Below are 19,988 nucleotides of genomic sequence, written 5' to 3'. Positions count from 1 at the left end.
AGGGGAAGGGCAGACAGGTGACAGCATAGGCAGGGGCGCGAGCCAGGACCAGGGGCCTGGCTCCTTCTACAAGTCACTGGCACGAAGTGGGTCTTGTCAACGAGAGAAGGTGGAAGAGCGGTCACTTCCACATGTGTTGAGCAGAGTGTGTTTAGAGCCGGATCTGAACAGATCAGGTATTAACAGGCCCTTCAGGCACCAGGGCAAATTCAAGTACATCCCTGGTACTGGAGGATACCACAGGGTTATTGAGGATACCACGGGGTTATTAAGTTTGCATGACTGTCTGTGGCCCCATGAGAGAAGGGGTCACGTTTCAGAGATGCACGTAGACATTCTGAGGAAAGGCATCGGCATGTCAGGGCCCACAAGAAAATATTAGAGCACCAAACGCGGAGAAGGAAAAGGGGCAGACGGCACAGGCACGGTCGGACTCTGGTAACGCTGAGTGGGGTGGCAACGGGGGTATGTCTACTCCCTTTTCTGCTTTTGTGTATTTTGAAAACATTCTAAATAAAAAGCTAAAAAATCAACTCTAGAAAATGAAGGCTCACCGGGGAAACAGAACTCCTTTACAGGAAGGCCTGGTAGAAGCTGTCGGAGAACAGCCTTTACTCGGAATCTGCAGGACAAGGGTGGTGTGATGAGGTCCTCCCCCACCCGCCCTGGCTGGCTCCGACCCACCCACGTGGGGGCTGCTGCCTAGGCACCCGAAACAGGACAACTCAGGTTCGCTGAGCCCAATGCCAGGCACTTTCATTAGGAGAGAGGCAGCCCTCAGGACGACCACAGCCCAGGAAAAGCATTTTCCATGGAACACAGATTAACTCCTCGCTGCACAGACACAGGCAGGGTTTGTTTCTGAGTGACCCCAAGGGAAAGACAAAGTGTCTGGAACATGCTATTCTAACTTGTGGTTCCTACCTGTGCAACCCTACCACCTTCTCCCTCGCTCACACCGTCTCTTCACAGGTACTGGTCAGCCAACACGAACGACACTGCACCAGGCTGCCTCCACGCTGGACACAGGCCAGGTCTCAGGAACAAGGGATAGGATAAGCGAGAAGGACCTGCAGGCCACAGTGATGAGACGGTGCCGCAGGTTTAAGGCAGGTACAGAAATGGAACATCAACACATTTGGCAAAAAGCCTCTGCTGGTAATCCAGTGAATGCGGATGACAAAGACGGCCCCTGGCGAGAGGCCGCTGGCTGCTGGGCGTGTGCACACGTACCCGCCAGGTGGAGGGTCCGCCATCCGCACACAGGGACAGACGGGAGGCCTGCAGTTACCAAGGGACGTTTAAGAAGCACAGCCTTTAACACGGCCTGTCTCTACTAGGTAAGACCAGAAAGGATAAGCTACGAAAGTCCGATCTGTGAAGTGGGCAGCAGCCCGGGCTTCACAGTGGCGCAGACCAAGGCACCTGCGAGTGTGCCCGTCCGGTGGGCACGGCCACCTCAGGCTGTCCATTCCCGTGGCCGTTCCGTCTGCCTCAGAAACAGACACTACTAGAAACGGCTGGCGCCCACGTACCACACGCAACCCAACCTGAAGGAAATGACACTCCCGAACGAAGAGTGAACATCTCAGCCCTTGACGTGTGTGGAGCTCCTGGGTGCTGCTGCTTTTTAGTGAACAGCCCCCCCATCGGTGTGAAGCAGAGAGCTCTGGTGAGAGCTTACGCACTTGAACTTTCAGGCGGATCGGTGTGTCCAGTTCTGCTTTTTCTGCAACCAAATATTTTATATCCCGATTAAGCCAGATGGAAGAAAGCAGTTCAAACTTACATTGCATTTTAAACCAAACTTCTCCAAGCCCACTATCTAAACACAGCACCATTTCTGGATCTAAAGTCAGTAGACAATGCCCTTGGCGCAGAGAGCGCTGCCGCAGGGCCAGGGACCCCGCCACGTGCAGCTGCAGAGCTGGGCAGGCAGGGGGCCTTGGCCTCCAGGGCCTTTCCCAGGAGCTGGGTTCTGCGGGGCTTACCGGAAATTCTGTGCGGGGCCTGGACAAATCCCACCAGACTGCCGTCCTGATGAAGCTCAGGCAGCAAGCTTCATCTTAAAGAAGAAGCACCAGGCACAATGCACACTGCAGTAGAAACCAACGTGGACCAGAACCGCGTACCGTTCCAAAAGTGGGGCGCCAGTTTCTCGCCGAGTCAACGCGTATGCCAGAGATAAAGCTGCGAAGACTGACTCATCAGCCTCTAGGTGGAAATACTCATCTACTTTACGCCTTTTAACACACCATTCTAAGCAAAAGTTTTAATCCTTTGATATTCAGAACAGACTAAGCAGAAAACTAGAAAAAGAAGAACATCTAGCCTCGAACACAGACTCGCTGCCTAGGTGTAAAGCCACCAGTCTGAGCTCTCACCACACTGAGCGGGTGGGGGGTGACCCTGCAAGGGGGCCCAGGGCTGCTCAGGAAGGGTGTTTATCTACCCGCTCTCCTGGAGTCAAATTCTTTATGGTCTGCAGATCAAAAAGGACTCTCTCTCCACCTGTCTGTGCAAAAGGGTTGCTGAAAAAAAGGCTCATGTCTAGTGGGGCCCCGGCCTCGGCGCCCCACGAATCCGTGTCTGTGCTGCTGGAGTCCTCAGCGGTGGTGGGCGGGTAGCTGAGCTGCTCTAACTGGTCGATAATGTCTGAGAGCTGGAAGGCTGAGCTGGCCTCGGAGCGGACCGAGCAGGCCGGGAAGTTGGCCATGGAGCTGGCCTCGGACTGATTGGCCGAGCTGGGAGTGCGCACAGACAGGCCGCTGTGAAGCGGCAGGTTGCTGAGGGAGCTGTTCTCAGACTGGTTGTTCCTCAGCGAGCTGGTCTCCGAGGCGCTCAGCAGGCTCTGCATCAGGCTGGCTTGTGCCTTCACCTCAAACAGCTCTGAGGTGTCTGAGGGGTGCACGTTGCCACCAAAGCCATCCTCTCCCTCAAATTCAAAACCGTGCTCTACGTGCATGTGTATGACCCCCGGGGGGTACCTGTCTGGGCTGGAGGGGGTGGAGTTGGGGTGACCACAGGGAGGGGCCTGCGGGGCTAATGCACAGTAGGGGAAGGAAAATGCCTCCGAGCCTCCAGCAAAGAAAGAGATGTCTGCCGGGTCATCGTCTATGAACTCCTCAGACACCTGCAGCCGGGCATTTGTCAATGTGAAAACAGGCCCCCCACCACCACCACTGCCCTGCCGGCCATGTGGGTGCTCCCCCTTGGTGGGGGACAAACCCACGGTCAAGCCACCGCCACCCCCGCGGTCACTTTTACCAGCAGCTCTACGCTCCCCGCCAGCACCCCCTGCGTCTGGGTCTGTGGCAGTGTCGTGACTCTGCCCCACGGGGCGACTGGGGCTGCAACTCCTCACAACGTGACAAAACCCAACACCTTGACAAGGCTGCGGTGCAGGGGGCCCGGGGGACTGGGCCCGTCTGGTGTTGCCGTCGGCTGCTGCTGTGCTGCTCCTCTCTGCGGCTGGCCTCTTGGTGTCGGGAGCCTGGGGCTCGGTGAGGGAGCCACTGCTGTCTCTGAAATCAGGCAGGCCTCGCAGGGCCAGAGGGGAGGTAGGAACGGAATAGAAGGAGGCGTCTGCTGAAGACGGGGACGCAGAGGTCCTCAGGCCCTCGGTGAAGGAGACGCTCTGTGGGTCACAGATGAAGAGCAGAAAAGAGGCGCACATAAGATTACAAATCATCATTAGAAAGCTGCAAAGCTAACGGACCCAAGCTCGTACGTCTGCCTCTACTGAGAAGTGCGACTGACCAGACTTTCCCCATTAGAACTGAAGATTTGTAAACGTAGATAGGATTTCAGAAGGACCCAGGATCATCTGTTTAAAACCCCTTACAGTTTCATTTTTTCTCTTATGCTGTAAGAGTGTCCCGTGCCACCCTGAGGTTGCAGGAGAGCGTGCTGGATACTCATCATTTCCGGGGCAGAGGACAGAGGGTGTGAGCCACTCCATTCAGCTAACGAGACTCCAAAGCAAAGCACCAATAAGGCGACACACACGGCTGCGCATGACGCTCATTCCTCGGAGGTCATGGCCAGGCACTGATGAAGCGTGTCGGTAGTACATTCACATGGGCACGCACGGCTGGGGACTCTGCCAGCGCCGGCAGCACAGGAGCCCGGGGCCTTCTGGAAGCACTGGTGTCGCCCCCAGCTCGCGTGAGCAGCTGCTCAGGGGCAGGAGGACCCTGTCCTCACTCACAGTCCCACACGCAAGGAGACGGGGTGAGCCCTCTCTTCTCCTTCCGTCACTGCTCACGTGCCACAAGACAGTCACGCCTCCAGGAAACTTCAGATGACGTATACACACACAACATCGTCAAGAGGGTGGTTAGACCCAGGTATCACCAGACAGTCCTGAATGATTTTCTGCGCAAGGAGCGGCATGCGATGTGAGCGCAGCGGTAGAAGCCACAGCGGTGACCGACCAGAAAGAAAATGGTAGCTTTCAGTCCACAGGTCAGTCTCTCACAGGTGTACATCCCATCGCTTTTTCAATCATCCAACCGTACTCAACATGCTCTTGTGGTTTTTAAAAGACAGTATCAGAACTGAAAGTTTAAATGTAATTTTTAGACTATTCATATTATCTTTTTAATGTTTATTTTGAGACAGGGAAAGAGAGCACGAGTGGGGGAGGGGCAGAGAGAGAGGGAGAGAGAGGATCTCAAGCAGCCTCTACACTGTCAGCATGGAGCCTGATTCTGGCCTCAAAACCCTCAAACCTGAGATCATGACCTGAGCTGAAATCAAGAGTTGTACTGGATGCTCAATCAACTGAGCCACTCAGGCACCCCTACTCATACGATTTTATTCATTCATTTTTAATGTAGGCTGCAGCTCCAATGTGGGACTTGAATTCACAACCTTGAGATCAAGAGTCACACGCTCTTCTGACTGAGCCAGTCAGGTGCCCCCATTCATACTATTTCAAACTATTCAGGGGCACCTGAGTGGTTTAGTCAGTTAAGCTTCCGATTCTTTATTTCAGGTCTGATCGTGATCCCGCGGTTCATGGGATCGGCCCCTACACTGGGCTCTGTGCTGACAGTGCAAAGCCTGTCCGGGATTCTCTGCCTCCCTCTCTCTTTGCCCCTCCTGTGCTTGTGTGCTCTCTTTCTCTCAAAATAAATAAACTTTAAAAAAAATTAAAAAAAAAGAAACCATTCATAAATTTTAACTTTGTTTAAACAGAAGTCTTTTAATATCCATTGATTTAGCAAAAAATTCCTAAATGTGAAACATACCTAGAAGAGTTAAGGAATGTTTTTATTTAAAAGATCCAATTAAACAAAGTTTGGGAAACACGAGCTTTGATACATGAGGTGCAAGTGCAGCTTCTGGAAATACTGTAACAATATAAATGACCAACTGTCAACAAAGACTAACATCGAACGGGAATAAAAACTTCTAAATGTGAAACTACAGAGCTGCACGAGGAGACAGTGACAGCATCACATGAAGAGAGCAAGAGTCTACATACAGTACATATGTGGAAGCTGACCTGTGAGCCTGCAGACAGGAAGACTCTAGTCAAGCACACGGGAAGCACAGGACCAGCCACGTCCCCTCACGCCGGCTCTGCTATCACATTTTGGATTCTGTGGTCAAATGTCTCTCTGTGAAGCATTTGCACGTGCCTCTGGCTATGCCCATGCTTAGTATAGTAGTAATCACGCCAAACACGGATATAAATTTGTTTCCTGCTTTTCACCCTTAACATATTAGCAAAAAAAATCTCACTCTGTGAATATAGTTTAAGTAAATTAGCGCCCTAAGCTGGCATTTTACAGTTTCACGCTTTTATAAAGGTAACATTCAGTGTCTGTTTTCCTGACAAGCAAGCTGAGCTTCCTGATAGGCAAGTAGTAGAACTTGCCTGGAACCCTGCCACCCAGAGACGACACGGGACACTTAGGTTTGTGCCTCTAGCCTGTCCTCTCTGTGCATCTGTCACTTTAGATTCATCACACAGGCTGCTCCGCAACCTGCTAGCTCCCCTTGCCAACACATTGTGCGTGTGTCCCAGGCCGCACACCGCTCTCCTGCCCCGGGACTTGTGGCGGTTCCCGGGTACTCCCCATCGAATGGGCACACCTGAAACCAAAACCGTGCTAGTGAGTCACCTAGCACAGGCAGCGTTACAATACCACCGTGGTGCGTGTCAATGCACAAAGCTTTTTCCTTACTTAGGACTCCTTTTCTGCAAACAGCCCCCGGGCTGGGAGTGCCATGTAAACAACAGGACTGATTCTAAGAGTCCTGTTACAACACTGCCAGGTGATTCTGCAAAAGAGTACGGGTGATAATATCACGTATGTTTCAACCGGAAGGACTAACCTGTCTTGGCAAGTCTGCAGTCAGAGCACGAATAGACATCCGAGTCTTGCTGTGTCTTCTGCAAACAGAGAACAATCTGTGAGCCACCGGGCCTGCCTCTCCCAGCACCTATTCTGAGGGCAGCTGTGCCCCGAAGAAGAGTGCACGTAAGAACGGGGCTAAGGTTCTGATAACATGCCACAGGCACCTGGCTAGAAACAGGCAGTGACAAAAAGCAGGAATTCAGATAAAACAGATGTCGCAGAAGAGGTAAAATTATCCCCTCACGCTGAAGAAAAACTTCACATGCAAAAAACCCATGCATTTTCAGATTCAAAGTTAAGCATACTATATAAAAACATTATCTATAAGATACGCTATACAGATTAGAGGCTAAAAAGTAATTATCCGTATCTGCGCAAAGTAACTATAGACAGATATTAATCCATTATTTAAAAAAAATAAAAGAAAGAGAACTCCAGTGTCAAAATACATGTTTACGTACTTGAGGTGACTACGTAAAGGTTAAAACTATGTAAAATATTAACTTTAAAAGCACATACTCTCCATCACAAAGACCATGGTGCTCACCTCTCATAGGGAACCCTCTTCACCCCACTGTCTCGGACATAATCCACCAGCTGCTTCTGAGTCCTTCCACTGTGAATAAAAGTTCAGATTTTAAAGGAAAGAATCGGCAGCAATTCACAGCATTAATTTTCCAGGAAGGCGAAATAGCACGTGCCAGCCCTCTAAGTTCCCAGAGACATTGTAAAGTTCTGTTTGTGATAAACATAACCGATTTCGCACAGTTTTTATCACAACTGTTTTTTCCACTATCTTACTGGATTTGCTCCCTCCAGTTTCACAGTAGCTGTGTTCTGCATGTAATTCTCTGAACCATTTCACAGTGCTTGCCTGCTGACCAGGGACATGCATACTCTCAGTCCTAAAAGCCGCCAGAGCCCCGCCGACACGTGGTGTGGCCCCACCTGTATCTGAAGGAGGAGCCCCTGCTGAAGAAGACAGCTTTAGCTCTGGGCTGAGGTTGATCAAAGAGTCTGAAGAAGGTGTGATACTCCACACAGATCTTCCAGAAGTTCTTACAGCCGTCTCTACTACCCAACAAGAACTCCAGTGTGTCCTGGTAAGGTCCCTAGAAACAAAACACAAAGGTTCAAGTAACTAATTCAAGAAGAAAATTTAGGCAGTATTCAGGCAACAGGCTTTTTATTCAAAGTTAAAAATTAGGAAGATATTTTTGGGAGACCTGGGTGACTCCATGGATTGAGCGTCTGACCCTTGATTTTGGCTCAGGTCATGATGTCACGGTTCATGAAACAGAGTCCCGAGCTGGGCTCTGCGCTGACGGCACGGGACTCTCTCTCCCCCTCTCTCTGCCCCTCAAGTGCTCAAGTGCGAGTGCATGTGCACGTACTCCTGCTCAAAATAAACTTGGGGCGCCTGGGTGGCTCCGTTGGTTAAGTGTCCAACCTCGGCTCAGGTCATGATTTCATGGTTTGTGAGTTCAAGCCCCGCATCAGGCTCTGTGCTGACGGCTCGGAGCCTGGAGTCTGCTTCGGATTCTGTGTCTCCCTCTCTCTCTGTCCCTCCCCTGCTCACGGGCACATTCTCTCTCTCAAAAATAAAAATTTAAATAAATAAACTTAAAAAACTCAGGAAGATTTTTATTCTGAATTATCAATAAAGACTTCTGGTGTCATTTATATTTGAGAAGAAATTTCACTGTAGAAATTACCAGAAAAATACAGTCACCCACGATCGCACAACTGCTAACATTTATAAGTGTATCCTTGCGACACATCCCACCCAGCAAACCAGGGCATTTTGTCTGTGAGGCAATTATTTATATGCTGTTGCCTGCGGAGTTTTGGGATGTGCTGGATGTCCTCACACACATCGCCTTGAAGAAACTACTGCCTTCTCTCATAGCTACTCCTCAGGATAAGTTCCTAGAATTGTTACACTGAGCTTAAAACAATGCATATTAAAAAAAAATTATTTATTTACTTATGTAATCTCTACATCCAACAGGGGACTCAAAGTCATGACCTCGAGAACAAGAGTCACATGCTCTTCCGACTGAGCCAGCCAGGCGCCCCCACAATGCACATTTTTGAACCTCGTGACATATTACTAAATTATCTTCCAGAAAGACTATCCTACCCAGACTCCTGTATTCTGTCTTCAAAATCTAAGTGCTGACGGATACAAGCTGTAACTGCCATGGGCAGGTGCAGCCGCAGCCCTGAGCCCTGATGGAGTGTCACGCTGTGGCTCCAGCACACTGGGCAGGGACGCTCCTCTTTCCAACTTGTCCCAACAGCCCCAGAACCCTTTCTTTCACTCACGGAGAAAACGGCAGCCCTTTACCTGATTTTGTGTACGTTTTCAGCATCCCTTATCCTTCCCTCCCATCCCTACAGCAGATACTTGAGTAAGAAACAAGCCCTCCTTCCTGGCTTCTACAGAAAGGAAACAGCCAGGCAGCCCAGGAACCTGCTGTTGGACAAAAGCTCTTGCTAATCAAGTGCCTTTTAAAAGCTTAAGTAGAGCCTTCTTCTCAGCTGGTTCAGGGCCTAAATCTCCCACCACTGGAAGCCAGTCTTCGCTGACACAGCCTCTTAAGCCTCAACCGCAGCGTTCGGCTAATCTACTCTCATTTCCTAACCTCCTTTGTACACTGGGAACGTACCAATGTGGACATCTTCGAATCGTTTCAAGTACTGGATTTTTCCTAACTATCACACTTATAGAGACATTTACTTTTTTCCATCTTTACCCATTTCAGTAAATTCATATGTAATTATTACTTTATTGACAGACAATCTCAAATGAAAGGAGTACTTATTTTCTGAAAATCAAGACTTCTCCATTTAGAGCACGTAAAAGGTCAATTTCTGAATCAAAGAGACAGGGAATACTGGGAACGTCCCTCAGCTTACTTGTGACAGAAGCTCTAATGCTAATGTGCTGTAGGCCTTCAGACCACAGCCTCCTTACCTAGAGAACAAAGAGGCTCAATAAACAGACTGTTCTCAGCAGCCCCTGGGAGCTTCTCTCTCTCACCCCAGACCCGGCTAAACCCGAAAGCCAGCTGGGAAGAGCTGTGTAAGTGGTCCCTGCCCAGAATGCTGACCCATCCTCAGCGGCAGCCCTACAGGGCAGGTTACCCAGAAGCCCTTCTGCACAATTCCAGATCCCATCCTTAAACTCTTGTGTGCATGGCGCCAAAGTGCTTTATAATTTGAAAAGTCAATATTCTAGCAGAATAAATTTTCTTAAAATTTAGAAAGTGCTCAAAATCGTACTTACACGGACCTCTGGGTGCAGTTTGATGAGAAACCTTTTCCTCTTGAAGCTGAGTTTTCGGACTCTGGACCAGTTAAAAGTGTTAATTTTGGTGGTGCCCTGAAATCCAAGAGATGCACACTCAGACGCATTTATAATCCAGACAGACACACACATTTTTTCATGAAAAGAGAAGATTTTTTTATTTTTTAATATAGATTTTTGAAAAAGAACACAACCAGGGGAGGTGCGGAGAGGGAAGGTGGGGTGGGGAGGGCCTCTGTCAGCACAGAGCCCAACGTGGGGCTTGAACTCACAAACTGTGAGATCATGACCTGAGCTGAAGTTGGATGCTCAACCGACCGTGCCACTCAAACGCCCGGAAACAGAGAAATGTTTAAATTACAAACTTACCAGATAGCACAACAACCCACTTGATACTTTACAATTATATTTGGAATGACTCTGAATTAATATGTCAACACTAAACATACAAATCTGCCTGTTTTAGGAAAAGTTGATGTTTTTGATACGGCTCTCCTACAAATTACTATTATTATTTTTTAAAGTATATTTACACACAGAGAGTGTGCGTGCACGTGAGTAAGCAGGAGGGGGCAGCGAAGGAGGAGAGAATCCCAAGCAGCTTCTGCGCTGTCCGCGCACGCAGAGCCAGACTCGAGGCTCGATCCCACCAACTGTGAGATAATGCCCTGAGCCGAAACCAAGAGTGGGACACTTAACTGACTGAGCCACCGAGAAGCCCTCCCCGCTTTTAAAGTTTATTTATTTAGAGAAAGAGTGAGAAAGAGAGCAGAGACTTTCTAACTTTTAAACCTGAGCAGCCGGCAGCACTGCTCTCACACCGATTTGTATGCAATGACCCACGGTGTAATTAGAAACGTCAGGCAGGGCCTGAGACAGAACCCAGGCATTGTGGGCCCCATGCTCAAGCACTCCTGCTGGGACAGAAACCCCCCCACCCTCCCCAGCAGCTCTGACGCCCGCCCGGGGTGCCTGTGGGAGACCTGGCCTCTGAGCCCTCCCGCACCCCTCGATGGCCGCTGAATTTTAAATTTGGTTTCCATACTATTGATCACGTGAGTACAGCTCACAGGCTGAGCTATGGTGAATTCTAACTATATTTTGCTCCTTTCCTTTTTCTTTTTTTTTTTTTTTTTAAATTTTTTTCAACGTTTATTTATTTTTGGGACAGAGAGAGACAGAGCATGAACGGGGGAGGGGAGAGAGAGAGGGAGACACAGAATCGGAAACAGGCTCCAGGCTCTGAGCCATCAGCCCAGAGCCTGACGCGGGGCTCGAACTCCCGGACCGCGAGATCGTGACCTGGCTGAAGTCGGACGCTTAACCGACTGCGCCACCCAGGCGCCCCTCTCCTTTCCTTTTTCTTGACTTACTGAGTGCCTCTTTTCATTTACTCAATTCTCTGTGTTCCCATCACTAATTCAGCCTAAACCATCCATGCGGAATTTAAACTCTTCGATGGGTCTGATCCACGAGACAATTTTCTCCCCGCTGCCTGCGCGCTGGCAGGTGCTCTCCGGGCCCCGGCCCCCAGCGTGAGGCCCCCCCCACCGCCGCCATGCTGGTCTCTTTCGTCCTTTAAGGGGTGCTCAGCACTCACCCCTTTGCAAAACTGCGTGTCTGGAAAACTCTCTTATTTTCTCTGCACGGAAGTCCTGGGAAGTCCTGCTGGACGGGGCACAGGCCCTTGGGTGGGAACTGACTTACTTTCGTGTTCTGTACGACCGCCTGCCCGGTCGTCTTGTGGCTTCCAGTGTTGCCCCTGACGAGTCTGACACGCTTCCTGGTCTCTCCTCCTGGAAGCTCTCTGGTCCCATCCCCTACTATGATATTTCACGCCGGTGTGTTCTGTGGTGATCTTTCCTCGTGGGTTATACGAGGAACGTGTAGATGGTTCTAACGTGGAAATTTGTGCATTCAGTTCTGGATATTTTCCCCAGGTAATTTCTTAAAGGCTCCCTCTGCTGCTTTGGGCTTCCTGGGTGCTGGGTGCTGGGCCTCCTGAGCTCTTCCCTGAATTTTCGCTCCCCTCCTCCACCTTCAGTCAAAGCCTCCTGGTGGAGATTCTGCCTCACTTTCATCTTCCAGTCCCATCCCGCCAACACCGCACTCTCTGCCACCGCATCTCAGACCTGCAGGCGCTCCTCTTCTCCGTGTGTCCCTGTGACTGGACACTGCTCGTGTTTCAGAGATGAAGGTCCTCTCTGACTTCTGCAGGGCGTTCCGGAAAGCGTAAGACAGTAACACGTCAACAAGGTTCAAACTCGCAGGCACCAGAATGCGTCCACAGGGAAAAGCCCCCTCACTGGCTCCCGGAACCCACAGCTGCCTTCCCCGTGGCCACGAATACCACCTGGTTCTTCTATGGCATAAATGGGGTGTAATTCTCCTTTTTCCCCACGGGCAGCAGCAAACCCCACACACACCTGTTGAGTCTTTGCTCCCACAACAGGGACAGGGCGTCCGACAGAACGTCCCACGTGCCACGACACAGGAAGCCTCTACGTTCCTGTGCAGTTGCCTGATACTCCACAGTATGGATGCACCAGCCTCCTGATGAATTACCAGTGTTTTACTGTTATAAATGACCAGACTAGAATTTCACATAACAAGATGAAAACTGTACATTCGGATTCCTATTCCTCATAAGCATCACCCAGCATAAAGCAATTTTCTGTGTCTTGCCCATGGGACAGACAAAAGGTGGGGTCCTCTCTGAGGATTCTATGGGCTTTGTTTCTCCTCTTCCGTCCCTGGCATAGGTTCTGTTTCTTCTGAAAGGAGAGGATTTCGATCCCTGGTTATCTGAGTTTGAAAGTGAGGCCCAGGACTGCGGGAGCCTGTGACCATCTGGTTCAGTGGGTGTGAGATCTGGAGGGAAACAGGATAACTGAATGGTCTTAACATGCCTCTCCACAGATTGCTTATTAGTTGAAAGAGAAAAACTAGTAACTATAGTAACTGATAGCTAATAACTGGAAAGCAGCGATGAAGATTCACACCACCAGTGAGGCCAGGTGGCGTCTCTGTCGTGACCCCCTGAGAAGGACGTGACAACACCCGGGTAGGGGTCCAGCTGGGAATGTGTCCACTGAACCTAATCCCAGGAAAACAGCTGACAAACCACAAGTCAAGAACATCCTATTAAAGAGAAAAAGGAGGGGCGCCTGGGTGGCACAGTCGGTTAAGCGTCCGACTTCAGCCAGGTCACGATCTCGCGGTCCGGGAGTTCGAGCCCCGCGTCGGGCTCTGGGCTGATGGCTCAGAGCCTGGAGCCTGTTTCCGATTCTGTGTCTCCCTCTCTCTCTGCCCCTCCCCCATTCACGCTCTGTCTCTCTCTGTCCCAAAAATAAATGAACGTTGAAAAAAAAAATTAAGAAAAAAAAAAAAAAGAGAGAAAAAGGACTGTGCTCTTCAATACTGTCAAGGCGGTAAAAGATAAAGAAAAAAATAAATGTTCCAGCTTAAAGGACACTGCAGGCACGATCGCTAAGTGCTGCATCTGGTCCTCGACTGGGTCCCATCCTGGGGAGAACAGCAGCTGTGAGGACGCTGCCGGCTGACAAGACCAGAAAATGAACAGTGGATCAGCTGCGTCAGTGAGGAGGGTAAGGGAGCCCTTTCTTGTTAGAAATATGTGCCTTCAGTGGTCAAGGGCCTTCAAGTCTACAACTCACTCTCAAATGCTTCAGAAAAACCATCTGCAGGTGCACATGTGCGTGTGCATGTAGAGAGTTGGGGGAGGAGAATGCGTGCTGGGGGAAGCACAAACCATAAAGCACAGGTGAGAAATGCTGGAGCGCGTCAATCTGGGCAAAGGGCAAGTGGGGGCTCAATGTGCTGTTCCAATTCTTTACAGTTTTTCTCTAAGTTTGAAAGTATTTCCAAATGAAAGTCTTTAAAAGAGGAGGCTCTCTGTGGGCTGGAGTAGGGACGCAGGCCTGTCACCACGGGGTGCCCCTGCATCAACAATTGAGAGAGTAATAGTGAATTCCATCTAACGTGGTTAATTTGAAGACTCTAATTTCTGGTTTTAACTTCTTCCAGTTACAAACTAGTTATCCTTTTCTGGAAAATGACACTGGCTGGATTCGGATGGATGTGATTTTCATCACGCATGATGGTAGAACTGTCATCTGAGTGAGCAGGTGTGGGAGCCAATGGGTCCACCAACTCACTGGGTGTGCCTGACACGATCATTGCCTGTCAGTCAGTGTACGATATAACACGATTAGCGTTCTGTTTACAAATTAATTTTTTTCCCCAGTAGGCAATTGAAATTTGATGGCTAGGTTAAAAAAGGAAAGGGAAAGAAAGCAAGTGTAGCTTGACTACAGAGGCCTGGACTAGACAAGCCATTTTAGGCAAACACAGGTTAACAAGAGCCCACAGATGGGGCGCCTGGGTGGCTCAGCTGGTTAAGTGTCTGACTCTTGATTTCGGCTCAGATCATGATCTCACGGTTCATGAGATCAAGCCCCTCGTCGGGCAGGCTCTGTGCTGGCAGTGCAGAGCCTGCTTGGGATTCTCTCTCTCTGTCTCTCCACCCACCCCCTCAAAATAAATAAATAAACTTAAAAAAAAAAAAAAAAGAGCCCACAGAGTGGACTCCCTGGACTCCCAGGATGCAACCTTCCATGGCGGTCAGCAATGAGCAGGTCTCTGCAGGTCGGCTGCATGCACCTGGGCCACTGAGCCCGAGTGAGAGGATGCAGGGAGCCCTCCACCATGTCCAGGCACAAAGGGTCTGCGTTCCTCTGCTTCGGATGCTTCCACAGCAAAAACCCAAGCACACACATGTGTGACTGCAGGCAGAACTTAGCGGCCATTTTATGTCACTAATTACATATCCATACATAACTAATACACAAGTTCCTGAAGGCTGTACTGACGCTTATCACGTGCAACAGACTCTGATACTTTCCAGTCTATTTCATGTACTGAAATGACACCTCACAGAGCGGCACACCCAGACCTGCAGCAGGTCCGTGCCTGAAGCGTGGAGGAGCCAGTGTTTCTGTTGAAGATTCTATGGACGTGAACTGTGGCTCAGCATTAGAATGGTGGCATTTGACCGCGTGCCCTGGGGGGCAGAGGGCTCTGTGACAGCAAGGACAGGGAAAGAAGTGCTCCGCGGGATGAGACAGGCACGCTAGGTTCCTCCGACCAGTCCAAGACCTTCAGCATCAGAATGAAAATTTACCAATACGTGTAAAATCAGCCCCCACCCAGTCCTCGCACACCCCTGCCCTCTCCCTACCTGGAACACGAGGACACCCATGTGGGAAACGGCCAGGTTAATTTTGGCCCCCTCCCTGTCAGAAGCGGCGTGAAAACGGATGCCATACATTTCCAACTTTCGGGCAATTTCGAGCACCTGGAAATCCGACTCAGCAGGCGTCTGGCCCCTATGACAAAGGACGGCATGATCACAGCACTGAAAACAACTTGATTTCTAAAAGAGCCAAGGTGTGTAACAAAACTGATCAGGAAAACAAAGCAGAATGAAACAAACCTACACAGGAGGCTTTTTTAGAGAATGGATTGCTTTTGTGAGTGTATTTACCCACTAGAAGTGCAGCAGAGCACACACAGGCCAAAGAAACTGTCCATTTCCTTTTATCCTGTGATCCACTTCCTGATGGGTAGAATGTTTTCTTTGTATGCACAAAATGAGCTGAGGTGCTCAGCCTTGTAATTTGTTCTTAATACCGAGGAGGTGACATGCAAACACTGTACGCAGAGACAGGTACGAAACGCAGGGAAACCACAGATAACACCGGTATCTCATGAAACCCATTTCATACTTAAAAAAACCGTTTTCGTAATGTACAATTCTAACCGAGAGAGTATACTTTTATAAGGATACAAGTTATGAAACGGAATAAAACCATGTTTCCCAAGTGCACAGTCCACAGTCCTGCTCCTAGGGCAGTGACCTGGGCAGGGACCATGGCCCATGTCACACTGACCAGCCTCCAGGAGGCTGCCGCTCAGGGAGGGCACAGCTGGGCGAAGGGGACAGACAGGGTCCTGGTTAGGAGAACCCCTACACAAGGCCTGAGCCCTGCATGTGGGGTTCTCCATCAACAACCCTTCCTCTCACTCCCACATGTCTGAGCTTCTGGATCTTTAAGGAACAGCCCTTCCCACAGTTTCTCTTCTTAGACTAAAACTTCCATTCTCTGAGTCTGATATGGACACCCGACTATCAGCTTATATTTGGTAAATCATCATCAAGCAGGAACACCCAGGGTGTGACAACCGTTTTCCATGGTGTCCCAATGCTTCTGTTTTGGAACGGGGCACTGGGCGGAAGCTGGAGGAGTTCTGAGGGGAGGCTAGGGTTAGGGATGCTAAGGGAGATTCTGGTAAGGGCTAAGAAGGAAAAGAGAGCAGAGAAAAAGCCTTTCTTCTCAGAGAAGCCCTAAGCCTTCGTGAACAAAATTTGGTAGACACGAGGGTGGTAAAGATCATTCTGGCGAGGTCTCAGAAGTGAGGAAGATGTCATTGGAAGCAGGAGAAAAGGCGATCCTTTTTATAAAGTGGCCCAACACCTGGCTGAGTTACATTCGTGTCCTAGTGTTTTGTGGAGAGCCTGATGCAGGCGCGATCTCAAGAACAATGAGATCATGACCTGAGCCGAAATCGAGTGGGATGCTTAACTGAGCAAGCCCTCCTGGCACCCGTGGCCGAAGAGATTTCTAAGCAAAGTGATGAAGGTATGGCTGGGCTCCTCTGACTGCTGATAGCAATGCAGGAGGAGAGAGATGCCCGAGACATGGAAGTTTAAGCAAAAAGGAAGCAGAATTTTAAGACGTGGAAAGTGCTCAGCCTGCCCATATTGCAGAAAACAAGAACACCGAGGTGTGGCTAAGAGGCTGAGCAGGAGGTCAGTATGGACCGGCCACCGCAATGGAAATCAGGACGGGGGAAGGAGGATCCCAAAGGCAATCTGGATCAGGGCTGCCTCTCACATCACAGGCCACGGTGGAAGAGCGTGGGGGTTGGGAACACAACTGGCCCTTGCTCAGGTTTCCAAGGCCAGGACTGCCTGGAGCCGCAGGAGGGTATACTTGAGGAGTATGGTAGGCCCGGAGGGCAGGGCACAGAGCCAAAGAGGATTATTCCTGAGCCTTAAGGTTTATGTCATTTGCTCCACTAGGTTCTGGACTTGCCTGAGACCCGTCACCCTTTTCTTCCTTCTAGTCCCTCCCTTTGGAAGGGAAATGTGCACCCTGCGCCTATCCCCTACCACAGTACTTTGGTTTTACAGCTAGAGGAGACTGTGCCTCAGGAAAACCATACCTGGAGTCTCAGCCAGATCTCATCAAGATGAGATTCAGGTAAGGCCATGGAATCAGAGGATTTAGTGTTGGTGTTAGAGCAGTGAAGGCTTTTGGGCTGTTGGGGTGGAATGAATGTACTTTGCATGTGAGAAGGACATGAACTGTGGAGGGTGGAACGTTCCAGAGTGAATGTCTGTGTCCTCCAAAATTCAGATGCTTCAGCCTAACCTCTGGGGTGATGGTATTTGGAGGGGAGTCTTTGGGAGGGCCTGGGTAGGGGATTCACGAGTAAGAATGCCCTAACAGAAGCTCCGGGGAGCTCTTGGCCCCTCCCGCCCCATGAGGATGTGCGAGAAGATGCCATTGTGCCGCAGGAAGCAGGCCCTCACCACACCCGCATCTACCAGTGCCTCCATGTCTGACCCCCAACTCCAGAAGTGTGGGAAATCACAGTCTGTGGTCCCCAAGCTGCCTGGCTCGGGGTGTTCTGTTATAGCAGCCGCGAAGGACTAAGACAGCAGTTTTCAAATGTTTTTTCTTCAATGTCAAAGATCCAAAAGAACTGTGATAAAAGTAAAAAAACCACTCCTTCAATATCCTCTTGAAGGGTGATTACAAGGGTGTTTCCAGTGGGTCAAGGAAGATAATTATAAATAACTATGTAAGAACTAGATCTTGACTAAAATGAAAGTACCACATCGTCTCTAAAAATCCTACATAAAAAATGATTAAAAGAAATAAAAGTGCAGTAAATATATGATGACCGTGGAGGACAAAGTTAGCACATCAGAACCACGAGAGGGGCACCTGGCTGGCTCAGAGGAGTGTGCAACTCTTGACCTTAGGGTTATGAGTTCGAATCCCACCTTGCGTGTAGAGATTACTGAACAATAGATATCTTAATGTTTATTTTTGAGAGAGAGAGAGAGAGAGAGAGAGAGAGCAAGCATGTGCGCAAGAGAGTGGGGGAGGGGCAGAGAGAGAGGGAGATACAGAATCTGAAGCAGGATCCAGGCTCCAAGCTGTCAGCACAGAGCCCGATGCAGGGCTCCAACCCAGGACCCGAACCATGAGATGATGAATTGAGCCAAAGTTGGATGCTTAACCAACTGAGCCACCCAGGCGCCCCCTAAATATCTGACAGAAAGAAAAGAAAAAGATCATGAGAGCCAAGAGACAGCTGAGCTCAGGGATGGCGGCACTCTGTTGGAAAGAACCCAGGTTTAGTCCTGTGTCAAGCACATCACCTGATTTCTCTTTAACTGGCTTTCACGAATTTTTAAAGCAGCCACCTTGAGACACACCCCTAAGACGCACAAACACGCACACACGTGCAAGCTCATGAACACGTGAGCATAGGCGCCCTCCCACGCGGCTCTCAAAGTGACTGCTCATAGACCTACACCATTCCATCACCTGACACACATGCCTGTGTCCACACTCGCCGGGCCCGGTGGGGAGCCTCAACCCTTTCCTGAGGTACCCGTCCCTCAGAGCCCAAGACCCCCACACACCCTGCCTTGTTCTCATGGCCTCTGGCGGAGCCCCTTTCTCACTCCTCCCTTCAAGGCCAGTCTTCAGGAGGCTGTCCTGGGCCCTGCTCTCCCATCTGTGTCTACCCTCTCTTCCCCGGGTGACCTGCACAGCTTGATGTGCCCTACGTGTTGACAACACTCTGCCCGCATCCCAGAGCCATCCACCTGCTGGCACCGATGCCTTGGTGGGACCCTTGACCCTGTAGTGCCCCACGCCAACTCCAGGAACAAATCCCAAACAGGCGATCATCTCCCTGGGGACTGGCGCTGGGAGATGACCCTTTGTTCCTCTGCCCCAGTGTGCTGAACCCTGACACTGAGAGGTGCCCCCAACCGTGCACCGAGAGGGGGCTGGGGCCTTTGCTTGGTCTCACCATGACAGTGGAGTCACACAGCCTCCTGTGAGCAGCGGGCACTATTACTTGCCCCACCAGCCAAGCCAGAAATTCAGGTGCAACTGCGGGCACCATGCTGGGTCTCCTGGACCCTCCCAGGCTGCTGCCTTCGCCTGGCACTCCCCCTTCACCAACCCTACGTGGCCAATTCCTTAGAGATGCCTGCTGGCCCAAGCAGCCCGGCCACTCACCCTTCTCACCCTGGCCGCTCTGTCTGCCCTCAGCTTGCACACCAGAGTGCACAACAATATACTCGTGTATCCAGTGCCCGTCCCGATGCCAGGCACACAAGAGGAGCTCCCCAAGTGCCGTGAGTGGCCAAATGCATGAGAAGCACACAGTCTTGCCGGGGTAAGGTCCTCCAGGTGAGCATCTTGGTCCACCTTCTCAAGGGCAAGGCTTCTCTCCTGTCCACTCTCCTTTTGGGGAGTTCAATATCACAGCTAACTCCCCCCAGGCCCTCGGCCCTGGCCCTCCCTCCTGTACCTCTCTTCAACCTGAAAGGACGTACCAGCGTCAAGTCAGTCAAAGAGCAGGCCCGCCAGGCCTACCCCACCTCACAGGAGGGCCGCCTGCTGCTCGGCGGGCTACCACACGCTTCTCACCATTAAGAGTGTCATGCATGTGGTGGGACCCCATGGCTGCCCCTGACGCTCTGCCCTCTGGTCACTCTTACCAGGGCCCTGACGTCCCTTCCGGCCTTTCTAAAGCAGTGAGACTGTGCCCTCCCAGGGAGCGGACGGCGGTCACTTTAGTCAGCCTTGCAGAAGCCTTAGTGGTGGCTCCCGTTACTTAAATACACTATTTCATCATTATAGTGTAGGGACAGGGTGCCAGCGGCTGACTCTGACAGACTCACGTGTGCTTCCGGTGGAATTCTAGAATCTTCTCAAGAGAACGCTCCTGACTGGGTAGGTACTCATTCACTTTAAGGTGCTCTCGATCCAGGGTTTCATCATAATCTCCTATTTCAGCTGAAGTGAGAGAACAACAGTCAGTAATTCTAATTCTCAAATAAAGAAAAATACAAGCATTTGTACATGCAAATGCATGAATTAAAAGAAAAAAATTATCCTAAATCTGTA

The 19,988-nt window shown here is 50.4% G+C and overlaps 1 protein-coding gene across 5 annotated transcripts in view; it reads right to left on the bottom strand.

The window, feature by feature from the left end:
• Window positions 1-19,988, bottom strand: part of FARP2 (FERM, ARH/RhoGEF and pleckstrin domain protein 2) — a 115,521-nt gene that overhangs the window by 41,544 nt on the left and 53,989 nt on the right. For 3 of the 5 annotated variants that reach the window (XM_030327895.2, XM_030327892.1, XM_030327894.1), the window contains exons 7-13: window positions 19,763-19,877; window positions 14,945-15,092; window positions 9,664-9,759; window positions 7,320-7,483; window positions 6,919-6,987; window positions 6,349-6,406; window positions 3,385-3,637 (exon numbers count right to left, since the gene is read on the bottom strand). In XM_030327895.2, the coding sequence (XP_030183755.1) occupies window positions 3,385-3,637; window positions 6,349-6,406; window positions 6,919-6,987; window positions 7,320-7,483; window positions 9,664-9,759; window positions 14,945-15,092; window positions 19,763-19,877 (903 nt within the window). The remainder of the gene's footprint in view (window positions 1-3,384; window positions 3,638-6,348; window positions 6,407-6,918; window positions 6,988-7,319; window positions 7,484-9,663; window positions 9,760-14,944; window positions 15,093-19,762; window positions 19,878-19,988) is intronic. The other 2 variants (XM_032594567.1, XM_030327893.1) reach the window with 1 other exon arrangement.

Source organism: Lynx canadensis, chromosome C1 (assembly GCF_007474595.2).
Source record: "Lynx canadensis isolate LIC74 chromosome C1, mLynCan4.pri.v2, whole genome shotgun sequence".
NCBI lineage: Eukaryota > Metazoa > Chordata > Mammalia > Carnivora > Felidae > Lynx > Lynx canadensis.
The sequence above is the reverse complement of the archived record's forward strand: the minus strand, read 5'-3'. Positions and strand labels throughout refer to the sequence as shown.